At 41.8% G+C, this 15,636-nt stretch overlaps 1 protein-coding gene across 5 annotated transcripts in view; it reads left to right on the forward strand.

Annotated features, from left to right (window-relative positions):
• ptprfa (protein tyrosine phosphatase receptor type Fa) overlaps positions 1-15,636 on the forward strand; it is a 219,438-nt gene that overhangs the window by 111,532 nt on the left and 92,270 nt on the right. For all 5 annotated transcript variants that reach the window (XM_078285727.1, XM_071903191.2, XM_078285729.1 and 2 more), the window contains exons 7-11: positions 2,875-3,144; positions 5,778-6,359; positions 8,716-8,852; positions 10,355-10,499; positions 14,351-14,656. In XM_078285727.1, coding sequence (XP_078141853.1) covers positions 2,875-3,144; positions 5,778-6,359; positions 8,716-8,852; positions 10,355-10,499; positions 14,351-14,656 — 1,440 coding nt within the window. The remainder of the gene's footprint in view (positions 1-2,874; positions 3,145-5,777; positions 6,360-8,715; positions 8,853-10,354; positions 10,500-14,350; positions 14,657-15,636) is intronic.

Genomic DNA, 15,636 nt, shown 5'->3' on the forward strand with positions numbered 1-15,636 from the left:
AAGAGTTACAAGGAAGTGCGGGAGGGGAATGTTTTCCACCGGCCGCATTAATGGCGGTTCTGCAGGCCATCTGTGTATGTTGGAAGATCAATTGGGAAATTAAATGTCAAGGCTTGGCTTTTGCTGTGCACCTGCTAAAATTTTACCACCTCCATCGGGTTATTGTCTCATAGATACTGCCATAAAATATGAGCTTGGCACAAGGGATCTCCTGTTTTGGCAAGATTTCCCAATAGTGTAAAGAGTTTAAGAGTCAAGGCCACCCTGACCCCAGCCTGTGTCTTTATTTCTTACTCAAAATGAAAAAAAGATTAAAAAAAATCGAGCTTTTTGTGAGAAGCACTCATTCATCTTTGCATTCAAATAGTCCATCGTGAAGGACATGAAATTATATTTTGGCTGATCCTTTTTAGCATTTGCTAGCTAGCAGATGAATATGTGTTAAACAGGCAATCAGTTTTTACAACAAAATGAGTAATAAAAAAAGGGGGGGGGGCATTAAGTAATTTATGACTTTTAGCAGCATCTATCAGCGATCCGTAAGAATCAACATTATTGACAGGTCTCTAGCTTACGGTGGCCTGTAATTGACATCACATTTTCACGAGAGGAGTAAGCTATGCTAATTAGAGAAAAGAAAGGAAAGAAATGTCTATATATGACTGGAATAATAATACTGCTCTGTCATTTGTTTTTTTGGCTTGAGAACAAGGCTTTTTCATAGCTAAAAATGTGTTGCGATGACAGTCGGTCACTCATAGCACCATCCTCCATCTTTGAGCAGTTGAAAATGTGAGTAGATTGGGGGAGAGTTTTTGTACAAGCTAGAAAGTGAGTTTTGTCATTGCCATTGATCAACAACCCTATTAAACCCGCAGATATATTATGGTCATTTTGTGCTACTAGTGCTGTGTGCTGCACCTTTAAACAAGACCTCAAAATAGACTTCCCTCAGCCACAGACATCCCACTAGCCAGAGGGAAAAAAAGTTTCCACCGAGCCCCTGCCTGGACTGACCCGGCGCTTTGCCCCCTCCTCTTCACCCTCTTCCTCCTCCCCTTCTGCATCTCCTTCCTTCATCTCCTCCTCCTCTCCCTCTCCCTTCCCTCTGCCTCCTCTCCTCCTCCACGTCACTTTCTCAGGCACTCCCGTCTCCATGGGAATCCATCTTAATGCCGGCCATCTGCACATCAGAGCCTGCCGCTTCCCATGCCAGTAGACAATACAGTTCTTGTATGAGCTGAGCCTGGCGTGGCTAAAATGGCATTCTCTCCGCCACAGCAACACTTAGCCCACGCATGTACTGCAAAACTCTGCGAATGATGTCAATCGCTGTTCAACCAAACATATGTACAGTACAGCTTTCCAGTTCCGCTGTAAATTAAGACTCAACTCAAGTCGCTCCCTGCAGCACATAATTCCTCTTCTACATTACATCAGCTTCTTAAATTTGGCATAGATACATTAACAGTGAAAGGTAGAGCAAAGTGAACATGTAATGTCATTCTCTCCCAGTTAGACACAGTTTGTAACCTCACTCTTCCCCCTCTGTAGTTAAACCAAGAAGAAACCCTTAGAAAAGCCTCTAAGCCACAATGTAAGCTCCTCACACCCATACTTCAGCCCGAAGCTTAAATTACACTTTGTGAGTCATATTTCGTGACCATGCTCATCTAAGTCAGAGGGTTAGCGCTTTAGTTATGCAACAGAGCTGTCTACATATTTAATGCAAGCAGAGTAGTATTGCGCTAATTCAGTTGTAATGTAATGAGGAGCATATCCCAGCACTTAGGGGGATTTCTAAGGATGAGGACTAACAATAGGGGAGAAGCCTTCTGTATTCTCTTCAGCGCACTTGGTGCAGCCTCAGGATGTGATGGAAATGCTTCCAACTAGCAGCACAGTAGACTCCAGGTGCATTTTAATCCCCACAGCCCAGCCGGAAATCCCAGACACTCCAGAGAAATCCAGCTACATGCCTTAGGCACAGTTTCCCACATTTTACCCATTTTCCAAGTGAACATAGTGCAGCCTAATTTGACTTTTACATCTAGTAGAGAAGAGCTGGCATAATATACAGTTCATAGTGCCATATCTAAAACATGGGGGCTTTAAGAGGACAGCCCTAACCAATCCATTGGTTCGAGACTGTAGAGCAGTGTTCCCCCAAGAGGGTTTTCATTGATGAGGCCGAAATGCCTCTGAAATGGCATTTAGATCATGTGACACTAAAACTCTCCATCGACACCAATACTAATTCTCTGAAACAGCAAGTTAACCATGGGTCATTAAATCTCTCCTTTGAATCCAATGTTAATGAAACTCCAAAACAGCATTTAGACCACGGGACACTAAGACTCTCCATTGAAACCAATAATGAAATTGTCTAAAACAGCATTTAGACCAAGGGACACTAAAACTCTCCATTGAAACCAATAATGAAATTGTCTAAAACAGCATTTAGACCAAGGGACACTAAAACTCTCCATTGAAACCAATAATGAAATTGTCTAAAACAGCATTTAGACCAAGGGACACTAAAACTCTCCATTGAAACCAATACTAATGAAATTCTCTGAAAACAGCACTAAAACTCTCCATTGGAACCAATAATGAATTTGTCTAAAATAGCATTTTGAGCATGTGACACAAAAACGCTCCATTGAAACAAATATTAATGACATTCTTAGGCAGGGTTTCTGCTTCTCTATGCAGGCTGGTCCATCCTGACCAATCAATGATAGGGGAAGCACGGGTGCATAGTGAGAGCCATGCCAGCTAAACATGGAGTCAGCCCAGTGGTCCAGTGATGCCCCCCCCCCTCCCCGCCCCCCTTCGGTGTCCACTCACTCTCCTTCTCTTTACCCCTTGCAGTCCGCCGCGTGCCTCCCCGCTTCTCCATTCCCCCCACCAATCACGACGTGATGCCCGGCGGCAGCGTCAACCTGACCTGCGTGGCGGTCGGCGCCCCCATGCCTTACGTGAAGTGGATGAGCGGGGTGGTGGAGCTGACCAAGGAGGAGGAGATGCCCGTGGGTCGCAACGTCCTGGAGCTCACCAACATCCGCCAGTCCGCCAACTACACCTGCGTGGCCATATCCTCCCTGGGCATGATCGAGACCACCGCCCAGATCACCGTCAAAGGTCAAATACACACTGTGATTGTGTGTGTGCATGAATGTTTCTGAATAGAAGAGAATTGACTTTATTTACATGGCGACCATCATACTTCAGATGGGAAACCCTACACTGGAAAGACAGAGAGAAACAGAGGCAAAATCAACAGATAGATCTGTGTTTGGACAGATAAATTAAAATTTACACCAAAATTATCCTTGGATATCGTAGATAAGCAGTTAGAGAAGGTCCAAATCAAAGACTACACTGGATTGAAGTGTACATCCATGATGTTGATCCATAACGTTAACTAATGTTAGCAGTCAGCTGCTTCATGGGTTTAACTTTATATTTATCTCTAAATCAACTAGGTTGGATTGTGTAAATTGTAGCCAGTAACTAGTTTTAACAGCATCAGCGTTAATCAGCTAGAGTTACCTAATGCTACCTTAGCTAGCAGACACAGCTAACATAACATCAACAATTTGCTTGACTGTCAAAGAAGCACAACTAAGGATATGAAGCACATTGTTTGTATATTACTAATATTAAATATAAAGGCTGTTAATGTGATAAATTGGTTTGCACATAGCATGAACAACATGAAGTAGCTGACTGCTAACATTAGCTAACATTATGGATAGGTGAGCCACTTCTGTTTGCAGGTCCTATCTTTAACATCACTTAATATTTGCAATTAAAGTAGGCCTATATACGTTGTGTACCATATCTCTCAGGGTGAGGTTGGTCATTACTGTGGATAGAAATGAAATTAAGTTCTCAAAGGAGTTAAGGATAGCAGACTGCAATATTAAAACAGTATTAATTACTGTAAGCACCAAAGTTGCTGTCCCAGACAAATGTTCAGAGGCCAGAGTGGTTGAGAGACAAAATTAATAAGCAGGATTTGTAATGCTGTAGGTTGTAGATGTATAAGAATTATGGATATTAGACTACTGTAGGCTCTAAAACAAATTAAAATGAATGGAGAGTCAGAAGTAAAGCCTGAACATTGGTGGTGACTGCAGATCCTCAGCTAATGCCAGTTGATGAACTCATAAAGAGGTTTGCATACTAAAAACAATTAAAAGTTGTATTAATATTAGGTAATTCGTTACTTGAAGTGCACTGTTAGGCATCATAAGCCTATTATAAGCATAAATGCTCTACTTATTCATTAAAATCACATAAGAAAATTACATACATTCATGTATTATTATAATACATTATGGATTTGTTATGATAGTTATAGAGCCATGTCATAGAGCCATTCAGTTGCCCCAAAAAACGATTCTAGACTTTTTGTATATTGCGTGTATTAAAGCATATTATATCTCTTTTATACTGATCATAAGGTGCTAATGTTCTTACAATGATATTGTGACGCTTACTAATATTAGGAGCAACAGTTCAATTAAAGAGCTTGTTATTTGTTTCAGAAAGAACTGTGCCACTGGTTTTCTAGCTCTACAGTAACAGATGGTGATCTATATGAGAGCATTGCATGAACACATTCTCCTCTATGAAAACTGCAAACTGAAACTCCAAGAGAAAGTTGCAACTTTATTCAGCCAGAGACTTTTGGGATTAAGATGTTTGTAAGGAAGGAAAAGAAGGCTCTGGATACACTGCATGATAATAAACCAGATGTCAAGACTGAAGCTGCAGAGGGTTGTAGCTAAAAGCCTCTGGTTGCAATGGTTCATCCCTAATGGCAGTCTGTGAGCATTTCCAGTTTTATACACACCCCACTGCTTTGCTTCTTACCTCAGCACATCCATTTGAGCTCTGACAGCACAAAGTCCAACCCACCGCAAAAGTAATTCAGCATCATATTTTACCACCATTTTGTTACAATCTGGGGTTTTGTTACATTCATTTCTAAGAAATAGAAAAAAACATTTCCATTGCTTTGATGCAAATCAGAGAGCAAAGCAACAAATAACAGCATCAAGTATCTCTACCACATTATTCACTTCTCTCTCTGATATATTATTAGTATACATATATTATCTGATATGTAGTCTTGAATCTGCTCACATAATTTTTCACTCCAAATCACAGGCGACAACATAATTATGTTGGATGAATATGTTTCTGAAATTAGCTTTAACAGTGAAAGGCAGTTATTGGAGGCAGACTATTGGACATGGCTTGAGAAAAACAGTGAGAGAGTATAGCTGTGAATGTGTAGATGTTCAAGCTAAAACCAAAAACACGTATTTGTGACAGAAAATCAATGGCTTATTGGGCCTAATTTGCAAGTCCACACAAAAATCTACACCTTCTTTATAGCAGACAGAGAAATGTTTTCTTTCTATCTGTCAAAAATTCAGAGCAGTAATGTTTGGTGTGTGCCTGCATTGAATATATATAATTTTAGATTTGCCCAGCACCAGTGAGATAGATGGATTTCCATATAAGCACATCCAGCTATCCGCTTGGCAACATAATACACATGCCTCGCCTGCTGCCCCAGTACAGATGAGAGAGACAGGCTCCTGAATAGTGATTGACTGATAGAATGGCAGCGTTGAACTGCTCCATATATTCAGTGCATCAGTGGGCGTTCCTCTAGCCAGACCTAATGTTAGAAAGTCTGAAAAAGAGATGGAGATAGGAGGCTTGTCTGACTGTCTTGTGTCTCTGCTCTGTAACAGCCTTGCCCAAGCCGCCCACTTCCCTCATTGTGACAGAAACCACCGCCACCAGCGTCACCCTGACCTGGGACTCCGGCAACCCGGAACCGGTGTCCTACTATGTGATCCAGTACCGCGCTAAGCTGTCCGAAAACGGTTTCCAGGAGGTAGACGGTGTCGCCACCACCCGATACAGCATCGGCGGCCTCAGCCCCTTCTCCGAATACGAGTTCCGCGCCATGGCCGTCAACAACATCGGCCGCGGGCCGCCCAGCGGCGTGGTCGACACCCGCACCAGCGAGCAAGCGCCCTCCTCGCCTCCCCTGCACGTCCAGGCCCGCATGCTGAGCTCCAGCACCATGCTGGTCCAGTGGGAGCCTCCGGAGGAACCCAACGGGCAGATCCGGGGATACCGGGTCTACTACAGCTCCGACCACGACGCCCCGCTCAGCGCGTGGCAGAAGCACAACACGGACGACAGCCGGCTCACCACCATCTCAGGCCTGACCACAGACATCACCTACAGCCTGAGGGTGCTGGGTTTCACTTCGGTCGGCGACGGGCCTCCTTCTGATGTACTGCAGGTCAAGACACAGCAGGGAGGTGAGAACATGCTGAATGTGTTTCTTCAAAGCGCTACCACAGTAACTTTTTAAAGGACAATTCCAGTTTTTGCTAATTTTTTACGTTTCCATCCCTTTAATGTTAATTGTGACAGTTTTTTAACAGGCATGCGCTACGATTAAAGATATTTTTAATCTCATTCACTCATTCACTTCCATTCAGTTCCAACTTTGCTAATATCAGGCGATAATTTTTTACATTTTGAAAGAAGTTCTGGTCACTGTTTCATATTAAGGGGAAACCAAACACAGAGACTACTTTTGAACTTTCAACCAATAGCTAAGGTTCTCTGCGGTTACATTAGAACCCACCTTCTGTCAATCACAGCCCAGTCAAGCCCACAGACAATTCAAAGTAAGATGCTTCCTTCAGCCATACAATTAAACTGAAAATAAAGCTTAATCTTACACAATTGCGGCATAAAATTAGCGCCCTCTTCTTTACTGGGAGTAACTCATAATATTTAGATAGCATTTGTTTCAAAATATTTACTGTGAAAAGCAACTAAGACGAAGGAAAAATAGCAAATATCTCACAATTTAATAAATGCACTGGAAAAAAAATGTTTAACAGTCAGCAGAAACTCCAATCACGCTGGAATTGTCTTTTAAAGGTGCTGCACAAATCATTACCACATTCATCATAAGACATTGGTATGATTACCATATACAAATGAGACCATCACCAAGAAGATTGGCAGCCTCTACCAGCCTCTACACTGCATTTTACATTGTGTGATACCGGTTGGATTTGGCAGGAAATCTGCTGGATTGCTTTATGGCACAAAACAGGAAGAGAGCGCTGTTCTTCCAGAGCAAACAGAGACCAAAAAAGCAAAATTGCCTTTGCAGCAGAAAGCAGCATGGATTATGGGAAATGTGGCCTTAATTTTGAGAAACACTAGCACTAACAATACTATTGGTGTGAGACTACCAACTATCAATATATAACAAATCCAACTTTTGACCACTAAGTATTCAGTCATGGTAGTATTATGGCAGGTATATTGGTAGCAGCAGAACCATCTAGGTTAAAGTTTATTACATTGTGTTACTGGCAGATTTCTTTGAAATTACAGAAAAACGGAGCTGCAATATAAAGCATTACGCTGTCATGTATTGAACAGGTGAGAGGAGCAAAGGGGGTAATTCATTGTACAAGGATACTCAGGAGTGTGTGTGTGTGTGTGTGTGTGTGTGTGTGTGTGTGTGTTTATACTGTATGTGTGTATGTGCTGTAGTCAGTACCCATGAGGTCCCACACCTCGTCCTCAAGGACAAAGTGGTTGCCTGCACTTCCAATAAGGCATGCTATAGAGGAACGATAGTATTTATTGTTCTTAGAAAGCCTCTTTTTTCATGTTTTTTAAGTGTTTTCACCACAGCACAGCCGACTGTCCATGGTGGAATAGAGTTCACCACCTTTTTAGGCCCACATAAATCTTTTTGACCTAAATTCATCATATAAATCATAGTAAGAATCAAACTGATGCAATTTATGTGAGGATAGGGTCTTTGAAGGGGGAAAGCACAAATGGATGCTTTTCTGAAGATCACAGTTTAACCACATTTTTATTTACCACCACATCACTGTGATTAATGTGAAATCCTTTCAAAGAGCGCCACCTTGTATGTGTCAGTCCACTACATAACCTCGGGAGCGATGGGCTCCATGAGAGAAAAGTTGAAGAATCGAAGGTTAATTCTTGGCCACTTCTGGAGGAGTTAAAAACATAACAACAACACCTACACATAAAACTGTACTACGCAAGATTTAGAAACAGCAACACACCAGGAAGGAGACACTTACTGACATCACCTTAGACGATTTTTGGGTAATGAAGTCCTTCAAACTTCAAACAGTTACCTCTCGCTGCCATTTAGGGCCGCCAACGTGCAAAGTTGCCTAGTGCACCTACGTTTTAAATGTAGTAAATTCAAATAAGCATATTTACTGTTTAAAAGCTTGTTTTACAATATCTTTCCTCTTTCCTCTCTTTCCAACTTTTAAAGGAGTCACCTGAGAAACCTTCGATGACTGATATTTGCGAAATCTCAACATCTTACTTCAGTCTTAACTTTCAGTTTTCACATAGGAATACATCTGAAGGCGCTGCTTGTCCGCTGTGTCTCGTAGCATGCCGGTCCGGTTGCTACTCTGAATGCTGATGAGTGTTGCAGCGTTTCACCTAATACCCCCTTTCTCTATGTTTTTCTTTATGTCTCCCTCTCTGGCTGTGTTTCTCCTCACTTTGTATCCCCGCCACCCTGCTGTCTCTGTCTCCATCGCTCTCTTTCACTCTCTTCATCTGTTTGTTTTTTCCTCCCTCCTGCAGTTCCAGCTCAGCCCTCTGGTTTCGAGGCAGAGGCCGAGCTGGACTCGCGCATCATGCTGTCATGGCTTTGGCCCGTCCAGGACCCAATCATCAACTTTGAACTGCTCTACTGGGAGGCCAACAATGCCGGGGACAAGGTAAACACCAGCATACAGACATGAGGCAGATGTGGTTGTTTTGGTGTGAAAAAACTGGAATGGCTTTCGCTCCTACAACCTTGCTATCTGCAATATATTGTTTTTTGTGATGTATTTTCATAGCATGTACAGTGCATACTGCATATACAGTACTGTGCAAAAGTCTTAGGCACTTGTAAAAAATCCATGAAGCGAAGATGCTTTCACTGCTACTGCTACTGACACACTAATGCAGAAGACAAACATCTAAGACAAAATTTCTATAAAAAATCTAGGGTGCCTTTTGCACAGTAGTGTATGTACACAGTATGTGATATGTGTATATATTTTCATATTGTACATTTCATTGTTCATTCATGTTTTCCATTTCATACATTTCATTGTCTCAGTATGTTCTACTGCTGTACAAACACCCTGCATTCATATATTCTAATACTTTTCATATTACCACTCAATATGTTCTAGTGTTGGAATTGCCAGCTGGTTTGTGTTTAATATGTTGTTTAATCCCCCATTTGCTCTTTTCTTATTTATATTCTGTTAGTATTTGCTGATGCAACTGCCCACTTTCTCCACAGGAATCATTTAAGTTTCAGCTAATATCTTAATTTTAATCTTATCTGACTTGACAATGAGTTCATCAAGTTTGCCATCGGTTTCTTTACAATGTTTTCTCTGATACAACCTTAGACTAGGGGTTCTAGTTGTTGCTTATTTAGTATCGAATTGTAGGACTGTCTACATTGTATGTGAGGAAATGATTACAGTAGCCATTCCTATACATTATCTAATCATTTCTAATCATTAAGTTATATTGAAATTAAACGATTCCTCGTTTTGCTGGAGACCCCCTGGAACTCCCTCAAGGTCCCCGGACCCCACTTTGAGAACTAATTCTATAGATCTCCATTGAAATTAATACTGTGAAATTTGTTTAAGTGGGGTGGAAGTTACCCAGTGTGGCACAGCCATCCGATTCAGTATCCTTCCCCATGAGTCACTCCCCATGTTCCATCGTAGACTGCAAACGCATCTTTTTAAGAAGTGCCTCACATCGCCTTCTTCCTACAGAATGATTTCCCCTCTCTACTCACAAAAAAAATCCCTCTGTCTGCAGCTCTTATTCGATTTATTTCCTAGCACTTCGCTATGATTGTTCTATGGTCACGAGAATATTGTATGGGCACTAAGGCCCTGCAGCCTGTTGCACCAGTTACACTTAGATTGAAACGTAAGGTCATTTTGAACGTAAAATCTCACTAAAGCCCTTTCTGGACGGTTTTAGTATTACCAATTGCGGTCCATAATTTAGATTTTTCCATGCTCGTCTCTCGCTGCCACATAAGTTAGCTAAAATGAACTTAGGCTACCTTTAATTGGGGCATGAGAAATGGTTTTTGGGTCAGTGAAATTCCTGAAGTGTAAAAAAAACGTTAAATGGAACTACTGGACAGTGTGTGTACTGTATATGAATGATCCGATGTTTCTTCATCTCTCCACAGCAACGTGCCACTTTCAACCCAGCAGGCTCCTATGCTGTAGATGGTCTGAAGCCAGATACGCTCTACATGTTCTCCCTGGCAGCACGGTCTGAGATGGGTTTAGGAGTCTTCACCCAGCCTATTGAGGCCAGGACAGCCCAGTCCAGTAAGTGCTGCAACCTTATAACCCCAAATCAAACCACGGTATCATACAGCATTTTTCACACTTCTTAACCTACTAATATTTAGGCCTACCCTACTTAAAGGATGCAGTTTTATGGGAGATTGGCCTGTTGGTCAACGTAGCTGTTTAATGCTGAGAAAATTAGAGTATACCCTATGTTGAGTGATAGTAAGCTACATGCTAACAGATGCACTGCCACTAATGTTGTCTCGCAAATGAGAAAATGAGAACTTGTAGCAGCTGGAAAACTAAATGGTGAGTCATTTTAAGTGCAGTGGCCTGCTATCACTCAACACAGTGTATGCTAAACTGTTAGCATGGATCCTGTATCACTCAACACAGTGTATGCTAAACTGTTAGCATGGATCCTGTATCACTCAACACAGTGTATGCTAAACTGTTAGCATGGAGCACTGGAACTACCAGGGACACATGGATGATTTTGGTATCTGTATATGTTCTGTTCACTTAACAGCTAAATTGACCAACCCAGTTGATATAATCTACCAAAAACATGGTATATTTCTTTAGAATGCCAGTGTGAAACCTTTGTTAGCTTAGTGGAGTACAGTACAAAAAAGACTGCTAAACCTTTAGTAGTCTACACCAACCACCTGGAGATATGCTAACTTTGAGTGCCTAAATGGAGTTCACCTATTAACGTTGAAGGTATAGTATTTAATGTTCCGTTTTTGAAGATTTCCCCATTTTGTGTGCTCTGAAAGCATGGCAAGTTATTTGTGTTATGTATTGTAAAGCTTCTGTAGCTTTACCTATTACATTCGACAGGAGGCTACAACTTTTTCATTTGATAGTTTTTATTTTGATGGTTTCTCCTTTTCCATTGCTCTGAAAGCACAAACTATTTTGTATTATGCGTTGAAATGCTTGTGAGGTGGGAACCACAGCAGTGACCTTTATGGAATGACAATCCAGCTATCTGCTATCATAAAATTGGAGCTTAGTCATTATTTTTTTGTCGCATTCAAGCTCCTGTGGTGACAAGCACCTATCAGACACATTAAGTAATGCGTGTTGTGATTATAGACTGCGCAGTTATTATTAGATTTTGCCTGCTTGTAACTTGACATTTTAAATGAATTTGATATACGTATGTTCAGAGTGAAATTCACATGCCACAAAGAGAAATCGGGTGTGGAGGTTTCTGGGATTCCTGGCGTTATTGTTCCTTACCAACAGTTTTACAAACGTAATAAGAGATTTGCTTATACCATGAGCTTTGTAATATTGTCACCCAATCAGTGTAAGAGAGCAGAACCTCTTATTCTTAACCAGTCATTTCTGTGTACTGAGACTACTGGAACACAGTAATACTAGCAGCACTGGATGGATTATCTAGCTCACAGAACTGTGTAATTGTAAATCTCAAGTTTCAAGCATGCAAAAGTTAATCACTCGTCTAGTCTTAATTATAAATACACTTTTTTTTTTGCATGAGCCAATCGTGCTTGAGTTCGTGGGACCTCTAATTGCAAAATTAAGGTACAAATAATGACAAATGGCAATCCCAAGGACTTTTTTGTAAGGGCTACTTTTACTGGTCTGCTGTAAAATCATGCGTCCCTAAACCATCAAATCTGGATGGTAAGGCAGTGTTCATGTGCACACCAGCACTGCGTGATATATTCATTTTCTGCTTTCTGCTGCCAGTGTGTAACAAATCATTGGCCATTGCACATTGCACATTTTGACAAATAGCCTAATAAAGCCACTGAGTAGATACATACAGCACATAATATGATGTAAGACCAAGCAAACACAAACAGACTGTTGCACAGACAGAACACATATTACGAATGTCACGCTCCTTTATAATTATAGTTTGTCATGTGAAACGCGGCACACAGCTCGCTGATGTTCAGGGCTTTGAACGCTGCTGTTCGATCACTGCTCCCACGCTGACACTAATGGTATTGAACACCTTTAATTCAGATTCTTACCTCTTATTCAGCCGGATCTCTACCTGGCTGGCATGCTGGGAGATGTGGATTTGAAGCTGCGATATTTATGACAGCTCCCAGAGGGAATCAAAGCTTATTCTGAGCCATTTGTTTTACTTGTCACTATAGTGAAATGCCTGCTTCGGCAGTCACACTGGTTCCCATAGGAATAGAGGTGTTTGAAACCAGTCGGTGCGATTCCAGTTTCGCATCAGTCCTCTGGCAGACCAACCCACCGTGTCAGGAAACCTGCTAACAGGACTAAAGACCAGCGCTGTCACTTACTGCTTGTCGAAGTCCCTCTGTCTTTTCATGCCTCTGCCCATCACTGTCTTCTCTGCTGTGTTTATTTATGTATCTGGAGCTTGTCTGCCTTGAGTTCCTCTTATTCTCACACACTCTACCTGATATAACCCACAAAAAATATTTTGCATTTCCTCTTTTAGTCTCAGGAATGGCCAATTTCATATTTAAAATTCCATAAAAATGGGCGTAATATGAGCCCGTCACCTGTGTTTAGTTTTAGTCTAAAAACCAGGACATTAGAAACTGTTGCTAAGTTGGTAAAATGTGTGAAAACCACCTTTTTATCATGTTGTTCAAACTTAAAACATGAGTCAAAGGCAACGTTTTGGGACATCCAGTCCTTGACATCATCTAGCTAGTCATGTAATACCACTAACTTACGGGGTTTGGTTTCACTGAGAGATGTGGTGGTAAGATATATTAAGAGAACAGTATCTACCCAAAAATTTAGTCTTGAGACACCGTATGACCGGTCAGATGAGAACCAGTCCAGAGCAGTCCAAGAAATACAACCTAATTCTTCAATCCAGACAATCTATCCTCTTCCTCTACATGTCACCATTTTGTTTTCTTTCCTACCGTATATTCAGTTTCTTTTTTCGGTCTTAATTCCCTTTCTCTCGGAATCCACCTACTTCTACTCCAGATTTGAGTGTTTTTCATAACCCTGTTTGTATTTGAGACTTTTATCGGCTGCAATGTCTCCCACACATTGATCTCTGCCCGTTTGATCTATTGCACTCCAGCATGGCTGCATCCAAAGGTTCTTGTAGAAGTGAGGGAATTACTCCTGTTTTTGTGCGTCTCTCTGTTTGTGCTACAACTCGCTGGCACCTCTGCAGTATGCCGGGCTTGGCCTACTAGCGGGCACGAGCCAACCTCCAGCATTGTTCAAATAGTGAGTCCACGCTCACTGCTGTGGCTGCCAATTCACAAGCAGGCATGAAAACACTCCTCCTATGTTATCTCTCCCACCTGCTCTGCACTAATTCATACAGTTTATTTTGCTGTTATATCTGGTTGTATTTTGCTCCTGGGTTTTGTCATGCATACATATTTTTACTTAATCAGCATGCCTGTTTTACTTTTAAGTTGGTGAAACTTCACATTGTGTTGCTTGTATTTCTTTGTAATATGCCTTAGTGAGCATATTGTTTTACAGAAAGGCAACTACAGCGTGAAGTATCACCTTTGTTTTGTTTGCCCTCTGGACTGTGGAGATTATCAGATGAAAAGGATGAAGACAGCATTCATTTATTCCATGAATTAAAGTGAAACCCAAATATTTTTTTGATAACTCGGTGTTTATGGGGTGAAACCCATCATACACATTTCAAAATCACCTGAACTCACCAAGGAAATAGATATCAATAGATATACTAAATCAAAAATTTCAAAAGTTTCAAAATATACAGAGACCAAACAGTTCATAGATCAAATAATCTATCTAAAAATGTTTCTACAACACCAGTGCAGTCGCTCTTCCCAGTCCAGAAGGTGTGTTGCTCACTCTCCCATCATCATTCACCCTGCTTGACCCTTGACCCTTCCCTCCCCTCCCATCAGCCCCTTCGGCCCCTCCCCAGGAGGTGCACTTGCTGAGCCTCAGCTCCACCAGTGTCAAGGTGAGTTGGGTGGCGCCCCCCGCAGGCAGCCGCCACGGGGACATAGTGCGCTACTCCCTAGCCTACCAGGCACTGACAGGGGAGGACATGGAGCGCCACCAAGTGTCAGGAATCGGCGCCGACGCCAGCAGCTACGTGCTGGAGGATCTGGAGAAATGGACTGAGTATGCGGTGTGGGTGAGGGCGCATACTGACGTAGGGCCTGGCCCAGAGAGCCCTGCCGCCCGCATCAGAACCAAGGAGGATGGTATGTTGATGGGCCGACTGGGACCAGTCTGGAAGTAGTATCCCTCCCAGTAGTAACACTCCTCCTCTTCTGCTGCTGAAATGAGCACGATGAATTGAAATGCAAATAACGTGAGAGAAATATGTTTCCCCACCAGGAAAGGATTAGGTGGAGGAGACACCACTAGAAACAGGCCGGAGTTTGACATCGAAACAGCGAGGTGGAAAGTGAGGGTGTGGAGGTTAGGGGGGGCGGATACATTTACCTTCAACTCTGGAGACCTGGGTTCAATTCACAACCCATGACAAGTTTTCTACTTAGGGTGAAGGTTTCATTTTTAGCAAAAAGTTTATTATTATTTAAACCATGACCAAAGCTGGACCCTAACCTTAACCAAATAGTTTCAGCGGCAAAACCTAACCCTAGCCTAAACCCTAACCAGGGAATCTAGTCTATTTTCTGGCCTCATTCAAATGAATGGGAAGTAAAAATCTGAACACTACAAACTCGTCCAGCTGCATCCGATCTTGGTGATTAGTTTATATTCTGGTGGAAGTGGAATATTGCTTTAAAGTTACCCAACAAAATTAGCTCTAACATGATTAACATTATTTGCTTACCTACACAGCAGTGGTTGAAGACGGTCTAGACCGACGGTCCGATCCAGTCCCATCCCCAAAATAAGTTTAAAGAGTATATGTATAAGAGTTGATACATTTATCAGTAAAGATTTACTGTGAAAACACCTAAAACCTTAGCTAGTAAACTAATTACAAATTACCGTCAGTGTCATTGCCAAGACAGAACAGATTCATTGACCCTAACCTCAACCGATGTTTTAGTTGCCTGTCTCGAATAAAAGTTGTTTTATTTGCCTAGACTTAACCATTAACTAACCTTTCCATGTGACAAACACGTGAAAATGCTGAGTCTAATTCATGCAATTGTCACATAATCCCTTTGTGGTGGAGGAATGTAATCTTCCCATTACTTGTGTCCGC

The sequence above is a fragment of the Centroberyx gerrardi genome, chromosome 9 (assembly GCF_048128805.1).
Source record: "Centroberyx gerrardi isolate f3 chromosome 9, fCenGer3.hap1.cur.20231027, whole genome shotgun sequence".
NCBI classification, from domain to species: Eukaryota; Metazoa; Chordata; class Actinopteri; order Beryciformes; family Berycidae; genus Centroberyx; species Centroberyx gerrardi.